At 53.2% G+C, this 16,221-nt stretch overlaps 1 protein-coding gene across 3 annotated transcripts in view; it reads left to right on the top strand.

Moving 5' to 3' along the window:
* The first annotated feature begins 4,716 nt into the window (after positions 1–4,716).
* CCDC17 (coiled-coil domain containing 17) overlaps positions 4,717–16,221 on the top strand; it is a 40,035-nt gene continuing 28,530 nt past the window's right edge. For 2 of the 3 annotated variants that reach the window (XM_065553730.1, XM_065553731.1), the window contains exons 1-9: positions 4,790–4,916; positions 5,773–6,048; positions 9,827–9,979; positions 10,912–10,974; positions 11,757–11,886; positions 12,320–12,476; positions 13,363–13,485; positions 14,452–14,585; positions 14,907–15,038. In XM_065553730.1, the coding sequence (XP_065409802.1) occupies positions 5,860–6,048; positions 9,827–9,979; positions 10,912–10,974; positions 11,757–11,886; positions 12,320–12,476; positions 13,363–13,485; positions 14,452–14,585; positions 14,907–15,038 (1,081 nt within the window). In that variant the 5' untranslated portion in view covers positions 4,790–4,916; positions 5,773–5,859. Of the gene's footprint in view, positions 4,917–5,772; positions 6,049–9,826; positions 9,980–10,911; positions 10,975–11,756; positions 11,887–12,319; positions 12,477–13,362; positions 13,486–14,451; positions 14,586–14,906; positions 15,039–16,221 lie in introns of all 3 variants that reach the window. The other variant, XM_024103961.3, reaches the window with a different exon arrangement.

Genomic DNA, 16,221 nt, shown 5'->3' with positions numbered 1-16,221 from the left:
CCAAGGAGGGGCATGATCTTAACTGCTCTGCACAGAAGCAGTTCACCTTTGGCAGTAATGCATCTCCAACAACATACACCTCATGGCATCCTACCTACCTGGAAACCAGAATGCCACAGCAGACGGCCACAGCAGGAACTTCTCACAGACGCACAAGTGGGAACTAGACCCACAAATTCTGCCAACTATATTCCGACAACTGGGATTCCCCTCAATAGACCTTTTTGCCATGACCCACAATGCCAAATGCCCACAATACTGCTCCTGAGCGGGACTGGGACACAACTCTGAGACACCTTCCTTATCAAATGGGAGGCCCTGCTCCTGTACGCCTTCCCCCTAATCTCCCCGTTGAGTCGTGTCCTACACGTGTCAGATCACGAATCCTTGCCCTCCTGCCTCACCTACTGACCCAGGATACAGGACGCCTCCGTCCCACCAATGTTCTAACACTTGGTCTCAAGGCCTGGCTAATCCAGGGATGACAGAACTCGAAACGTGCTTTTCCAAGGAGGTCCAAGGCATTCTACTTATCAGCTGACATCTCTCCAAATGAAAAACATATGCACACAAGTGGAATAGATTCTCCATCTGGTGCAGAGACAAGCAAATCATTTCACGATTGGTCCCATTACCCACTATCTTTGATTACATATTGACACTAAAAAAAAAATCGGGCCTCTTGACTAGCTCACACAGAGTGCACTTATCAGCCGTCACCACCTTTCACAACAAGGTGGACGGACTCACTGTTTTCACCCATCCACTGACTAAACGTTTTCTCAAGGGTATAGAGAACACTTACCCCTATTAAGGGACCCGACCGCTATGGCACACCCCTCTTATACCACGTTCCTCAAGGACAGAGTCCATCCTACGCCCATACCCTAAATTCATACCCAAGGTCGCCTCCCTCTTCCATCTCAACAAACCCATTTACTTACCTGTATTCTTCCCCAAGCCACATGCCAACAACAGGGAGGCGTCCGTTCATATGCTAGACCTATGTAGAGCGCTAGCGTTCTATATAGAGAGAACAAAAACGTTCAGAAAATCTTCCCAGCTATTCGTATTCACAACAGAACGCTCAAGAGGCCAAACCATTTCCAAACAGAGACTTTCTAAATGGATCTCTAACTGTATCCAATTATGTTACCAAAATTACAATCTGCAAGCTCCTTCTGGACTTAGCCTTAGTGGAGTGTGTGCGATGTCCACATCCATAGCCTTTCTCAAACATGTACCCATCACTGACATTTGTAAAGCAGCTACATGGGCATCGCCCCATACTTTCACCAACCACTATGCCCTGGAGCAGCAGTCAGCTGCAGACGCTCACTCTGGACGATCAGTGCTCTTCACCGTACATACACCAACTCCGAAGCCCCTCCTCTCCACTGAGGGGCACTGCTCTTCAGTCACCTAAAGTGGAGCACCCACAGGGACACTCCTTGAAGAAGAAAAGCTTACTCACCTTGTGCAGTAACTGAGGTTCTTGGAGATGGTTATCTCTGGGGGTGCTCCACTACCCACCCTCCTCCCCTCTACTTCAGAGTTTCTGCTCGATCCTCTGGGGTAGAGAAAGAACTGGATAATGGCTGCGTGTGCGAGGTCAACTGGGACATTGCTACCACAAGTCTCCGACTAGAAGTGCAGGGTGCCAAGACACCTAAATTGGAGCACCCACAGGGACAACCATCTTGAAGAACCTCAGTTATTGCACACAGTGAGTAACCTTCTCTTTACAATGATTTAGCTAAGCCTGTTTAAAATCAATTTAAGTTAAGCTGCTGCAATTTTGGCATGTAGACAAGGCCTTAGACAGCTACGCTTTGAGGAAAGGGAAAGAAGGTACAGCAAGGAATAGCTTTCCTTCTGTTTTTACTGACTTAATTTCACCCACTCTCAACAGCTGTTCTGACACCCAGAATAATTTCCACTATTGCTGGGCCATTAAGGACAAATATTGTAATTGCTGATGGGGGAGCCTCTGGCATCTGTAGAGGATCAGAGGCAAGGTGAACCCAGAAAATAGCTGGGTAAGTAGAGTAACAGACATCCCAACCCTAGGAACTATGAGGCTCCTGACGAGTGGGCGGGACATTAGGGGGAAAAGTTTCTTTGCCATCCCAGCAGCCAGACTGCAGGCTTTAGGCCAGGGGTAGGCAACCTATGGCACGTGTGCCGATTTTCAGTGGCACTCACACTGCCCGGGTCCTGGCCACCAGTCCGGGGGGCTCTGCATTTTAATTTAATTTTAAATGACGCTTCTTAAACATTTTAAAAACCTTATTTACTTTACATACAACAATAGTTTAGTTATATATTATAGACTTCTAGAAAGAGACCTTCTAAAAACGTTAATATGTATTACTGGCACGCGAAACCTTAAATTAGAGTGAATAAATGAAGACTCGGCACAGCACTTCTGAAAAGTTGCAGACCCCTGCTCTAGGCTGATCAGGAACCCATTAGCCAGAGGTAGATACAAAATACAACGGGGTACAAGGATAGCAGTTTAGTAAGAATTCCAACCACTGGAAGAGGATGCTGGGTTTCTCACCAGTGGCCTTGGCTTCTTAAATGAATTACTGTGTTGTTCCAAGGAAAGATTTGGGCTGTTGTGTACAGTACACAAAACCTAAAGATATCTCCTTAGAACTTAGTCTGAAGTAAATAAGATGGGATGCACTGAGCATTCCAGAGGGATGAGGGAGTTGACTCTAAACGGTAGTTTGGCAGGCTCAACAAGCCCCCTTCTACTGATTAGCTGAGTCAAAAGCTCACAGTTCTGTAGAGCTCTTGGTACTGATCTCAATCATACAGACTTCTGTAGCCTGCTAAAGAGTAGCTGAGGCATTGCAGGGCAGTGACTAGATTTTGTTCTGAATAGCTGTAAAAGCAGCAGAGTCCTGTGGCACCTTCTAGACTAACAGACGTATTGGAGAATGAGCTTTCGTGGGTGAATCCCCACTTCGTCGGATGCATGAATAGCTGTAATTTTAACTTCTAGGGGGACAGAGGGGGGGCAGCAGGGCCAGGCTCTTGCAGGCTTTCCCCTGTGTTTAGCGTGTCGTCTTCAGGCCCTCAAACTTTTGCAAAGAGGTGTTAAATCTAGCAGAGGGCAATGAAGAATGACATTGGACATCTACAGGGGAGCTCAACCAGTATAGCTCTGAGCGGCAGTCTGCCAGAGACATTGAGGGGATTTGTAAAGGGAGGGTTGGATTCCTATTGAACTCTTACGTTCACCAACGTGGAAAGGAATCTGAGGCCATGTCAGCTACATGAAGAAGGTTTTACCTTGGTGATTCTCCTTGCCAGCAGATCATTTTTTTGTTACTATATGTTCTTCACTGTACTTCCACTCTCCCGCTGTAGCTCAACTGCTGAAGTGACCCTTTAACTCAGTTAATCGTCCTAATTTACCTCCTTTGCTTTGAAAACCAGTTCAGTGTGTTGTGCATTGCTGTAGGCAACTGCAGAGCAAGGGGCCTGCAGCTGCCCACATAAAGGCATGGGGAACTTCTCCTAAATAAAAACTGCTTCTTAGTTCCCCTAATGAAGTACGCAGAATCAACAGCCTCAGGGCTACAGCGGAGGTTAAAGGCCTGATGGAATAAAGGGGTGTTTCGGTTGCATCATTTATAAATGTCTAATGATCGAGTCTATTCCCATTAAAACAAGGAAGGGAAGCCTATCCTCTCCCACTCATCACATCTCCCCATTAACTCGGTATGTCAGCAAATGCCATGGTGCAGAGATGGTTACTGTGCTCCCTTCTCCTTTACAAAAAGTCTAGATGTCTGACTGTTGGAGAACAGCACTTCTCAGTAGGTACTAATCACATCAAATGCCATTTATGATGCAGGACTTAAAGAAGCTGAGGTCTAAAGAAATGAGACATGGATAGTGGGGGATTTTGTTCCAGATGCATCTTTTTGCACTGTGCCAGCTTTACAAAATGTTGTTCTCCTGAGCGAGGGCAAGTCATTTGTGTGGATGGGTAAGTACAAAGTTTTCATCACTAAAAACATGGGGATTGGTAAATTTTCATGACCCTTTTTGCAAAGTCGCACTAGGTAATGGGAAATTCAATATGCACTGCATTGGAGGCAGCAAGGTGGCCTGGGTGTAACAGAACGTGTTGTTTGGAGCCTGGGTGCTCTGCAAAAATATTCCTGTGATGCTTGTTTCAGTGGGGGTGTGGTGTCCTCTTCTTGGGAATCCGGTTCGGTCACATCCAGGCCTTGGCAGAAAATGGCACGGCCGGATCACTCCCCTTCGTGAGCTGCTTGCATTCAGAGGAACCACACTGTGTCCCTCAAGCTCCTCCTAAGGTGGCCCCTTAGGCTGGGCAAAGGTTTTATTCAACTTTCTCTTCTGTACTTTTGTTTTGGGATCCCCAAAGGCTGCACTGTCTGTGCACCTGCCTGGGCAGCCCTTCTACACAACGAGCAGGGATGTTTTTCTCGTTTCGGGGTGTCTGGAAAGCAGCGGGCATCATCCTCGCCCCCCCCCGGCTCCTGCCAGGCTGTCAGCTCTCTAAGGGAGACCCCTTGGATGGCAATTTCCCCCATAAAGAGTCCTTACAAGATGGCTTAGTGGGGCTTGTTGCTCCGTGTGTTCCTGTCCCTCTCCTGTGTTGCTCTGACTGTCGAACCAGCTCATCTCCCTTCAATGCTAGGAACCTCTTGTTCTGCCAGTGACCCTGTTACCAATGGCCACTTGGCCAAACACAAACAGGCCACAGCCATGGTAATCCTCCCGTTGCTAATAGGCCTGGCTCCTCGGCTCCTCTCCCTGGGCTGGCACCACCCCCGGTTACCAGCCTAGCAACGGCAGCTCACAGCCCTGAAGCCGGAGCTCGGCAGTCCCCGCATGGGACCATTAAAACCAACTCAGCTGCAGAACAGGTCAGTCCTTGAATCTCCATCTCAGTGGAACCATGTGGCGCAATGATTCTCTGCCCCTGAACTGGGGTTTGAGCATTGGCCTGCTAAATGCAGGGTTGGGAGTTCAATCCTTGAGGGGGCCATGTAGGGATTTGGGGATTGGTCCTGCTTTGAGCAGGGGGTTGGACTAGATGACCTCCTGAGGTCCCTTCCAACCCTGATATTCTATGAATAACTTGGGGCATTGGCAGATAGCTGTCCCCCATGCCAGGGCAAGAATGGGCTGGCCTCTCCCACACCCAGCCTGACTCAGGCAAGACCAAAAATAAGGGGGAGAGAGGAGTCATCCCATCCGTCCCCCACCCTCAGGGAATGGGGCAGCAGGAGAGCAGGTTCATTAGACACCTAGGAAACCTGAAGCCCTACAAAAGTTCATTTGTCCCAGTTGCTGTAGCATCCTGGGCAAGGACATGGCTGCAGCATCTAACTAGCGAGAAGGAAGCTTGGTCTCTCCCCTACCCCCAAACCGGGGAGTGTCCCTAGTAACTTTATTTCTGTTTTGTCCCGGTGTGTGTCTGTCTCCTTAGGGGCTCCCTTTCCAGCCTGGTGCCTGCCTGTCTCAGGCAGGGAGGTCTAGGGGACTGAGCTTGGGGGTAGGAGCCAAGCTCTAATCCCAGCGCTAACACCAACTCCTGTTGTGGTTTCTCTGTGCCTCTATTTCCCCATCAGTAAAATGGGGATAATAATTAGAGCTGGTTGGGAAATTATGATGATGCTGAGCTGCCTCTTGTTGGGGAGGGTTAGCGAGTTACCTTGAGGATGGAAACGGCCACCTAAACGCTCCTCATCTGTTTATCTGACTCTGCTCCTGGGTTAGGTATTCAGAGCAGCTGTGACCAGCGGACCTGGGGGAAAGGTCCCCCTAGGAGAACCAGGCACTTTGGGGCCCCTGTTCCCATGCAGCATGATGGCCCTGAGGATTTTCCGTTGCCCGAGCTGCGACATGGGCTTCCGCTCCAAGCACCTGCTGGACAAGCACATGGAGAAGTTCTGCATTGGCCGTCAGGCAGCAGGCGACTCCTTTGCTCTCAATGCCAGACACCGGGAGCAGGGGAAGAAGATGCCCAGGAACACAGACACTCCAGACCACACGGTAATCAAAGCCCTTTCCTGCATCAAGGGCTGGTCTACAGGGAAGTGCAGCTAACCAGGCAGCCACTGCTAGGGCAGGCTCTGAATGCTGCCTGGTGTGGGAACACTGAGTTGTCCTGCTCATTCCCTCCCCACTGGTAGCTAGACCCCAGAAATATGGCAAAGAAGTGCCTTGGAGGGAGTGTGGGGTGGTTTTCTTCCCAGCATGCAGCGTGGGAAATGTCTTTGGAGCAGGCCCGAAGCATGAAAAGAGGGAAGGTTCTCAAATCCCTTTCTCAGCATGGTGCATCCGTCTGGGCTGGGCTTCTTCATCATAGACTTCACTTACTGCGCTGGGAACTCTCTCAGCCCTAAACTGAAACACGGGAGGTGCCGAATCCTTAGCAAAGAGACTTTTGTCAGCTAGATTTTTGAGTTCAAGAGGAGTTAACAAAACCAAAGAGCTTGAAACCATCTGGCTAAAACTCACTCGCCCTCTGTCAGGTTCTTCTTTCTCAGAACTCGTGCGGTCATAAACCCAGTAGCTTTCCAGTCATCCGTAGAGTTTTCCAGGGCAGAAGAGACCTGAAATTCTAATGTACAAAGCAAGCAGGAAAAAGCACACTTTTCTGGGTGGGGGTGGGACTGTCATACATTAGGGAACAAACCCCTGAACTTTGGGGATAAATCATGAACCAAAAAAGGGCACAAACTCTGTTTTTTCAGGTAATTTTTCATCTTGATTTAGTTCTAACAGTTCTGGAGCATTGGTTTCTCTCATCTGTTTAGAATCCCAACTATATCTATAAAATGAGGGGTTACCACTAAAATAGGTGTTACCACTCAAGAAAGATCTTGGAGTCATTGGGGATAGTTCTCTGAAAACCTCCACTCAATGTGCAGCGGCAGTCAAAAAAGCAAATAGACTGTTGGGAATCATTAAGAAAGGGATGATAAGACAGAAAATATCATATTGCCTCTATAGAAATCCCGAGTATGCCCACATCTTGAATACTGTGTGCAATATAGTCGCACCATCTCAAAAAATATATATATTGGAATTGGAAAAGATTCAGAAAAGGGCAACAAAAAGGATTAGGGGTATAGAGCAGCTTCCATGTGAGGAGAGATTAATAAGACTGGGACCTTTCAGCTTGGAAAAGAGACGACTGAGGGGGGATATGATTGAGGTCTATAAAATCATGACTTGTGTAGAGAAAGTAAATAGGGAAGTGTTATTTACTCCTTCCCGTAACACAAGAACTAGGGGTCACCAAATGAAATAATAGGCAGCAGGTTTAAAACAAATAAAAGGAAGTATTTCTTCACACAATGCACAGTCAACCTGTGGAACTCCTTGCCAGAGGACGTGTGAAGGCCAAGACTATAACAGGATTCAAAAAAGAACTAGATAAGTTCATGGAAGATAGGTCCATCAATGGCTATTAGCCAGGATGGGCAGGGATGGTGTCCCTAGCCTCTGTTTGCCAGAAGCTGAGAATGGGTGACGGGATGGATCACTTGATGATTCCCTGTTCTGTTCATTCCTTCTGGGGCATCTGGCATTGGCCGCTGTCAGAAGACAGGATACTGGGCTACGTGGGCCTTTGGTCTGACCCAGTATGACCATTCTTATGTTCTTAATGTAATCAGGGGCTGCCTCACTGTGTGTATGTACAGCCGCTAGCACAATGGGCTTGAGCCCTCTGGGAGAGGGTTTCCTCCCATCCCCTCCGTGTGTGTTCTCTCCCCTGCTGAGGGAACAGCGCGTTCACCACCAGGCAGCCTGTGGAGACCCCGTTTTGCACTCAGCCGCTGGGAAGAGAGAAAAGCTGCTCTGCTAGACCTGGCAGTGGGTGTGAGCCCTGGCATGAACCAGCCTTGGAAAGAGCCGTTTGCTCCCCAACGGAAACCTATTGTTGTGCCAGGCTTGTCGGCTGAGTTGCTAGGAGATGGCGGCATGTAAGCAAACAAGTGGGTAATCCAGCCCTGCCCCCTCCCAGTCCATTCCCCAAAGCCTCCTGCATTTGAATTCCGCGGGCTGGGTGCAAATAAGCAGGACAGACTCCAGAAGGGAAATGCAGCCACCTCTGGAGTGGCGAGTGGTGGCCAAATAGTACATGCTGCCAAAATTCAACACTCCTCTCCAGACACTGTTCTCACGGCAGCGGGTACCCCATGGGCTCTCTAATGTTGATGCCAGGCAGACAGCACCAAGATTCAGAGCTTGTCACAGCTCTTAGATTGTCTGCAAAAGATGTTTCTCATTGATCTTAAAACAAATGGGTGTTCAGGTACCTTGCTGGGTAGGCATGATAAAAGGACCTCAACAAGCTGTAGAATTACCACGTCCGTTCCCCAGATAATTGCTGGTCGCAGCCCCACAGGCTGAGCGGTGCTGGTAGAGAAGCAGCCGGGTCTAGTGGTCTGAGTGTTTGACCTGGGAGCCGTGAGCTCCTATAGGTGTGTCTGTCTCACTGGGGTTTTTATACTGGTGTCCATCCCTATAGGAATTGGATGCTTCTTAAATTCTAATCCTGGATCTGACACTGACTGTCTCTGTGGACTTGGATGACTCACTTACCCTCTCCATGCCTCAGTTTCCCCACCTGTGAGGCAAGGATAATGGTAGATGCCCACCTCACTGTGGGGCATTGAGACTTGATGAACGTTCATAGGGGGCTTGGAAGATGCTATACTGGTCTCTGTGCTGCTCTTGTGAGAGGCTGAGCCCGTCTCACAGGCTTCCCAGCACCTCATCCCTGTCGCCCACTCCCATCACCAGAGCTTCCTCCATACAGCTTCCACTTCCTGCTGCGAGCAGCGTATCCCCCCGCAGGAGAACATGGGACTGTCACTTGGACCTTCAGCCCGTCCCTAGTCCTGAAGGGCCTCCTGGGGGCATACAGATATTGCAGAGGGGCATTCACCTGGTGTGTTGCATTTCTGGGAGGCGGCCTGGCTGGGGGGTGGGGCAGGTAATCAAATTTCGCTATTTTGCCCCAGCTCTGGGCTAAAGCAGTGACCCCTTTAAGTGAGAACGGGGATCACCCTAACATGCAGCTGGCCACATGGAAACGAAGCCAGAGATTTCCAAAGGCAGCGGTTCTCAGACAGTGGTGCACGTATCCCTTGCCTGAAATCCGTGGCAAAACTCCTCATTGACTGCAGGGGGCCAGGCCCTCGCCCCTGGCCTAGGGGCTGCGGCCAGGTGGCTCGAGGAATGGTTTAAAGCAGCGGTTCTCAACCAGGGGTCTGGGGCCGCCTTGGGAGCTGCGAGCAGGTTTCAGGGGGTCCACCAAGCAGGGCCAGTGTTAGACTTGCTGGGGCCCAGGGCAGAAAGCTGAAGCCTCGCAGAGTGGGGCTGAAGCCCAGGGCTCCCAGCCTTGCCACCGGGGGCTGAAGCCGAAGCCTGAGGCACTTAACTTTGTGGGGACCCCATGGCGTGGGGCTCTGGGCAATTGCCCTACTTGCTACCCCCTAATGCCGGCCCTGGCTTTTATATGCAGATAAACAGTTGTGGCACAAGTGGGCTGTGGAGTTTTTATAGCATTTGTGGGGGGCTCAGAAAGAAAAAGAGTGAGAACCCCTGGTTTAAAGTACAGTGTCAGTAAGAATCCATTACAGCTGCATGGATCCAAGTCTTGGAGGTGGTAGACCCAGTGCAGGGTTTCCCAGGTCTTAGTCTGAGACCTGCTGCTCCAGGCGATGTAGCTCTGCTACCCCGCACGCGCACATACGTTAATGGGCCCGTGCGTTTGTCGCTCACCTGTGCTATGCTCCTTTGCTTTCTGCTCCAGCAGCGGCAGCTGGGCGACCCGCGGGTGAGGAGAGTCCGTCTGGGACAGCAGCCGCAGGACTTCCTGAGCGACCGCGAGAGGAACCTTCTCGGAGGCTATGAGCTTAAAGGGAGCCCCTCAGACAGCCGGGCCTTGAGGAAGCTGACGGAGGAGGTACTGAGTGCAAGCAATGGTGACGGTTGGGCTGGAATTCGGAGCTCCCTGCTTCTCTACATTGGGTCTTCACCCTCCACGGTTCCCAACCACAGCTCCTCCGTGCATCCCATAGATCCCCATTCCAAGGGTCCAGAGACCGAATCGGGAGATGGGATATGGACGCTTCTGGCAATTGAGCATCCTGTGTGGGTTAGGGAGGCTGCTGCCCCTTTCCACACGCTCCTGGGATGCAAATCTGAGTCCTGTGCACTTCAAGGGCTGTTAAAAAGCAGCACATTGTGGGGAGAGTTTCACCCCACCTGGCACGAACTCAGGAGTCACCAGTACTGCTTTGCACACCACAGCACCGGGTGGATGGGGGAGTGACCCTTTGTGTTTCATGTACTGTGTGCCGGGTAATATCATGAAAGGACTCCATGCATGTAAAACTAAATTAGCTCTTTATTAAGAGCACTATTTACAGAGTTGCTGCAACTGCAGCAAAGTATTCCAGCCATGTACACACAGACTAACGGCCTGGTGCTTTCTCCAAACTCTTCCCTCCTGCAACCTGTGTTCCTCCCTCTGAGTTCCATGCAGGTTGCTACACTTTGCCTCCATAAGAGTGGCCCTGGGTTCTTGGCTGATGTATTTTGGGGTTCCGGGGAAATCATGGGGTGATTTGAAAAGCTAGCAAAAGACCCTTGACATTTCTAGGGACATGAGATAACACTGGTGTGTGTGTGTGGTAAAGATTCAGTCACTTGTTTTGTACCTTTGAAGGGTCTTCAGGGTTAGCTGAGTTATTTCTGTCACCAGCACCTTTGAAGGGGTTTAATGCATCAGCAATCCCTAGCTACCTCTGGGTCCCTATCCTAGCTTTTATATTGTGCTGATTCAAAAGGAGGGAATGTCTGTCAGGACATGATCACTTCTGTTTCTTTTAACAGTTCCACAAACTGAGGATGTCTCTGGAGGACACTGTCCCTGCTCTCCAACCCTTGAAGCCAGAGGTAAACCCAAGCAAGCGGCGACTCTGTGACTTGGAAAATATGCAGGGAAGGGGAGGCAATTAGAACCCGTGCAGAAGACGTTGGAACGCCTCGGACATTGGGATACAGAGAGAAGGCTTTTGGTCACTGGTTCAGATCCTGCCCAGGTCTGCAGGGGCCTGAAGTCACTCCTGTCGCTAGAGCGACTGTTTACATATGTACCTAGTTAAAAGTTGGGAGCCAGCAGATGTGGCTCACAAGCATGTAGCATAGACCCGGGGGTTTGTGGCCCCAACAGCCTTCTCTCAGTGGATGGTGCTGAAGCCACTCTAGGGTGTGAGAGAGAGGAGGTTTATGGGCAGAGCAAGGCTTTCGGCTTTAAGAAAATCCCCAGGTCGTGAGAGTTGGCAACTCTGCAAACTTAACGAGACCCACAGGTAGCTAGAGCAGCCCCAGTGCGTCCCATCCCGCCTTGGTGGCTGAAGGGATGAGCCTCGTGCTGAACCCTGATTCTACTGGCTCAGAACGGAGAGCAGATTCCAGAGCTGGGGACCCCCCCCACCTTGCTCCCAGCCTCCTCCGGTTTAAATCTGGGCCCCTAACCCTGTGTCGCGTGTGAACTGGGCAGACAGCACGTCTGTCGCCCTTCCCTGGCTGAGCCAGTCGAGGGCCCTTTGAGCTCGTCCAGAATGGGGTCATCGTCCGCACCCCATGGGCTCCTCCGCCCTTGCATGGACGTTGACTTGAACTGGCTCTGGTTGTTGTTGTGCTTTCTGCTCCTGTGGGCTTTGTTTGTCCTCCAGGAGGATGCTGGCCGTCGGATTTCCCACCGGCAGGGGTACAGGGAGCGGCTGCAGGAGATAGCAAAGGCGCACGAGCACCAGATGGCTGCTATCCAGGCCAGGAACCAGCATCTGGAGCAGCAGGGAGAGGGTAGGAGGAGGGGAGCATGCACATTGCCCCTACGCTGAATTCTCCCCGCTTCATACTTGTTCCCATTTAGCAGTGGGGCAGCGAGCCTGGAGCATCCTAGGAGGCAGGCGAATGCAGACAGGCAGGCTTGACGCTGTACATGGGCTGACGCATGGTTCCCATTGGCCCGGGCATCCCAGAGAAGAGGGGGATGTCACTAAATGGATGGGAGAACCCCACACCCACCGGGTAGGGTCACACACCCCTGCTGGGTCTCCAGCAACCAGAGCCGCCTTCGGCGTCCAGGGATGTGCTGGAGCGAGATCCAGATCCAGTCAGGTGGGAGGCAGGGAGACGGGACTGTGTTTGTGATGCGGCCTGGCAGAGAGAGAGGCGGGGATCCCGCTGGACCGACTGGCGTCTCGTGCGGTGAGGCTATCCCTGTGTCCCGCAGAAATCCGCAGGCGCCTGTCGGAGCTGGCCCTCAGCAACTCTTCCAGCGCGCACGTCGAGCAGCTGCTGCTGGAGCTGAAGGCCCAGGAGGGGAAGAACCAGCTAGCGCTGGATGCTCTAAGACACCAGATTGGGCTCATGCAGGCTGCAGACACGAGGTGAGGACCCAGCCTAGTGTGGGGGCAGTATGGCACTTCTGGGGAGCTGGGAGAGCCCCCCGCCACGCCCTGCTCTTTGGTCTCTTGATCCCCTGGTCTGGCAGGAGGTCTCTCTCTCGCTTCTAGGTGGAAGGAAGAGCTTGTGTTGCTACCTCGGGGAGGGGAGGGGAGTGGGGCCGATGCTGTGATCTGTCAGCCTGCAGCATCGTGATTCCCTATAGCACAGTCTCGCACACAGACCCCCTAGGAGCTGACCGGGCCCCAGGATACTCCAGAGAGTTAAACGGTGCTGGAGAAGGGACGGTCACAAGTAGAACTCCGTCCCAGGAAGCCGGCGCATGGACCTCATGGGCCCAGCCTCGGGTGCTGATGGTGGGTGCCCCGATCCTGGACGCTCCCTGGGCCCTGAGGCTCCTGAATTGCTGTGTGAGGTGTTGATCTGAGCCCGGCTATGGAGTTAGGGGCTCTCCATGGTGAATGAGGGGAGTTCTCAGGCACCAGGCTGAATGCAGAGGGGGAAGGGCCTCACCCTTCAGCTGGGATCTGAAAATACACGGCGAGGGGGACCCAGGGGCTGCTCCAAGCAGTGGGAGCTGCGGAGGAGATGGCCTCGGGCCTGCATGTGAAGGGACAGGTGCGAGATGAGGTCAAAGCTAATAATATAAATGGGGAGGGAGGTGTCTCTAGGCCATGCTGGTTTTTCTCTCTCCTGTCCGACAAAGACTCAGAGATAATCCCAGGGACCTTTGGGCTCCTTAGTGTTTCCTGTCTCAAGGCAGCTCCTGCTGTGGGTTTGATTTAGGAGATGGGGCCAGAGGGGAAGCGCCGGTGGGGAGCAGCAACCAGGTAGATCTCGCTCCCCGCCCTGCTTTGGTTTCATTTTCAGAAGCAGGTTGGAGCCAGACAGCCGTACCAACGCAGCCGGGGCCGCGGAGAAGGTGGGCGAGAAGGTCTCCATCAGTCTCATCCCATTCCCTCCGGCTGCCGGGCCCCTCTCCTCGGAAATCAGGTGCGCACAAGCCCAGCTGCCGGCGTCTCCACCAAAGCAGCGGGGGCCCAGGCCGGCACAGCCCTTCCGTAACTGGGGCGTCCTTGGTGCAGTTACATGGGGCCGCTCCTGCTATGGATCTCGGGAGGGAGAGATGGAGATGGCCTTCGAGGTCCCGTCTAGCCCAGCATCTGGGGGCCAGGCCAGATTGGCCCTTAAAGCCTCCAGCTTAATGGCTCTCCACTAGGATTGTGTTGGGTCTGGGGTGGGGGTGCATGACGTGGGGCTAGAGAAAAGCACAGCTCGGGTGCCTGTGAGGGGGGAGACAGATGGAGGGACCTCTGGGGCCCTTATGGCCACGCACACAATGCCGCAGTGAGGACAAGCAAAAGTGAACTGCCCTGAGCAGTGCCACAGCGTCCCCGCCAGGGGTGCAGGACAGCCACGCTTCAGCACCCGCCCATGGCTGCATGGAACTGCCTTCAGAGCATTGACCTCAAGGGCAGTTCGCTGCCTGAATACCTCTGGGCCTCACGGACAGGGCACTGGAACCCAGCAGCTAAGGGGTTAATAAGTCTCTGTGTGCTGTCTCTGCTCTCTGTCTGTCCCCACCTCCCTCTGTCTGTCTGTCTGCTGTGGGGGGTGTCTGTCTGTCTGTGCTGTGTCTCTGCCCACCTGCTGTGGGGTTGTCCAGTGTCTGCTGTTGCTGCCCATCTGTGTGCCTGTCTTCCTGCCTGCTCTGTGTGCGTGTGTGTGTGCGTGCTTGCTTGCTTGCTTGCTTGCTGTGGGAAGGTGATTCAGTTTGTGTCTAAACGTTGTCAGCTTTGCATTTGCGGGGCTGGGGCGGGGTATTTTGTACCTATTGAGGCTCGGGCTGGGGTTGGGGTTGGGATTGCGCTCAGGTACTCAGAGCATGTCACCCCTGGCTGAGAGAGGCTCCCTCAGTGCAGGCTGCCAGGAACCTGACTCCGTTCTGCTTCCGCTCAGAGCCCTGCACCTGGCCTACCTGCAGGGCGGGGGGAGCGACCCTGCCGTTCTGGCGCAGATGTACGACCTGCAGGTGGAGGCCACGGCGCTGGAGAGGGCGGCTGGGAGGCAGGAACACAAGGAGAGGAAGAAAAGTAAGTCCCTCCTGCCCCTCCCCCAGGGACCCCTTGGGGTGGGGGTTGTTCCAGGTGTCTGGAGCCTGGGATTAGCGCACTCAGGGGCAGCATTAATGTCGCTTTGCACCTGAACAGCTGCAAAGCACTAACCCCAGAGGCCGCCGCACTCCTACCTAGCAGGCAACAGGCCCCATGAAGCCAAGGCCTCGGGTCTGAGTTCGAATCCTCCCCGCCGGCGCCTGGCAGTGGAAGGTGCAAGTCCCTTGTGCTCTCTCGCCGTCCCCAGCACAGCTCTTCCTGTGTGTAACTTTGAGCATCTCCCCCTTGCTGTGATTGCAGAACACCAGGCGGCCGGCGTTGGCCCCCGGGGCCTGGACGCAGAGCTGCTGGCTGTGGAACTGGAGAATCAGCGGCTGGAGGACGAGCTCTTTAAGCTGAAGATGCAGAGGGATAAGAGGAGGGTGGATGACGGTAGGCAGGGCATGTCCGGCCTCTCTCCGCAGCACGGAGCAGGTGGCGCAGAGGGATCCCCGTGAGAGCCTGAACGGGGCTGGCTGTTGGTGGCATCCCAGGGACTGCAGCACAGTGGGGTGTGGGGTACCTTTGGGAGAATGCACCAGTCGCCTCTGTGATATCGTGGCCAAGCGATGCCAGCTGACGCCGCATCTCGGCCTCCATTCGGAGGTCACAGCAGGCAGCACAGCTAGAGGGATCCCCTAGTTCGGCTCCGTTTCCATAACAGTACCAATCCCAGGGTGTCCGGGAAATGTGCTGCCCTTTCCCCTGGGCTATCAGCCATCCCTCTGCACTATTCTGACACCTGCTGGGCTTGGCCCGGGGTGGTCTGCATCCCTCTCCCTTGCTGGCTGCGGGTAAATGTGTAAATACACTAGCCATCACTTCTGAACGTGACACCAACCCGCCCCTTGCCAGGGCGCCAGGATTCAGCACCCGGCTGAGCGAGGGTGTTCTGGTCACTGCTGGCGTGTTCCTTGTGTGGTGCCTTGCGTTGATGCTTTGATAGCGCAGCGTGCTGGGAGAGGGGGCTGTTAATGCATCCTGAGATGCATGTGGTGTCCTCTGCAGACACCACACAGAGGGAAAGAACCTACTACTGCTGCCAGTTATTGGTGTCACTCCCTCAGCTCTAGTGGTGGAGACCTGTGCTCTGGTGCTGAAGATGCCATGGTCAGTCCTTGCCAATGACCCATGGTGTGTGGGGGGGGGGGTCATTAAATAAGCCAGGGTAATTATTGTACACAGCTCCTGCTGGAGGGAGCCCCCCGGCCTGCTGTGCATATACTGTAGCTCAGATGTTTTCCAGTTACACGTCTCGTAAAACACCAGCCAAGCGCCATGTTAATTAACAGCAGCCCTGGTGCGGGAGCTGCTGGCCCGATGGCTCTGTCCAACCCCAGGGGAGGGAGCTGCTATTGGTTGCGGTAGGTGCTGTGCTCTCCTGTCTCCTGCCCATCCCCCCTGATGCCATGACAGGGCACCAGCTTGTGGGCAGCTCACGACTGTGATAGTGAAGGGAAGCTGCAGACATCTGCAGTAGGGCAGGTGCCTGCCTGGGATGGGTGTCCCTGCGCATCTATTACTGTTTATCTTTCCCTATCCCTGCTGCCCCAGTCACTGTGACACCTGCTCACCG

This window comes from Chrysemys picta, chromosome 8 (assembly GCF_011386835.1).
Source record: "Chrysemys picta bellii isolate R12L10 chromosome 8, ASM1138683v2, whole genome shotgun sequence".
In the NCBI taxonomy this organism is placed as follows: domain Eukaryota; kingdom Metazoa; phylum Chordata; order Testudines; family Emydidae; genus Chrysemys; species Chrysemys picta.
Note: the sequence above shows the minus strand (reverse complement) of the source record. Positions and strands in the feature narration are given on the sequence as shown.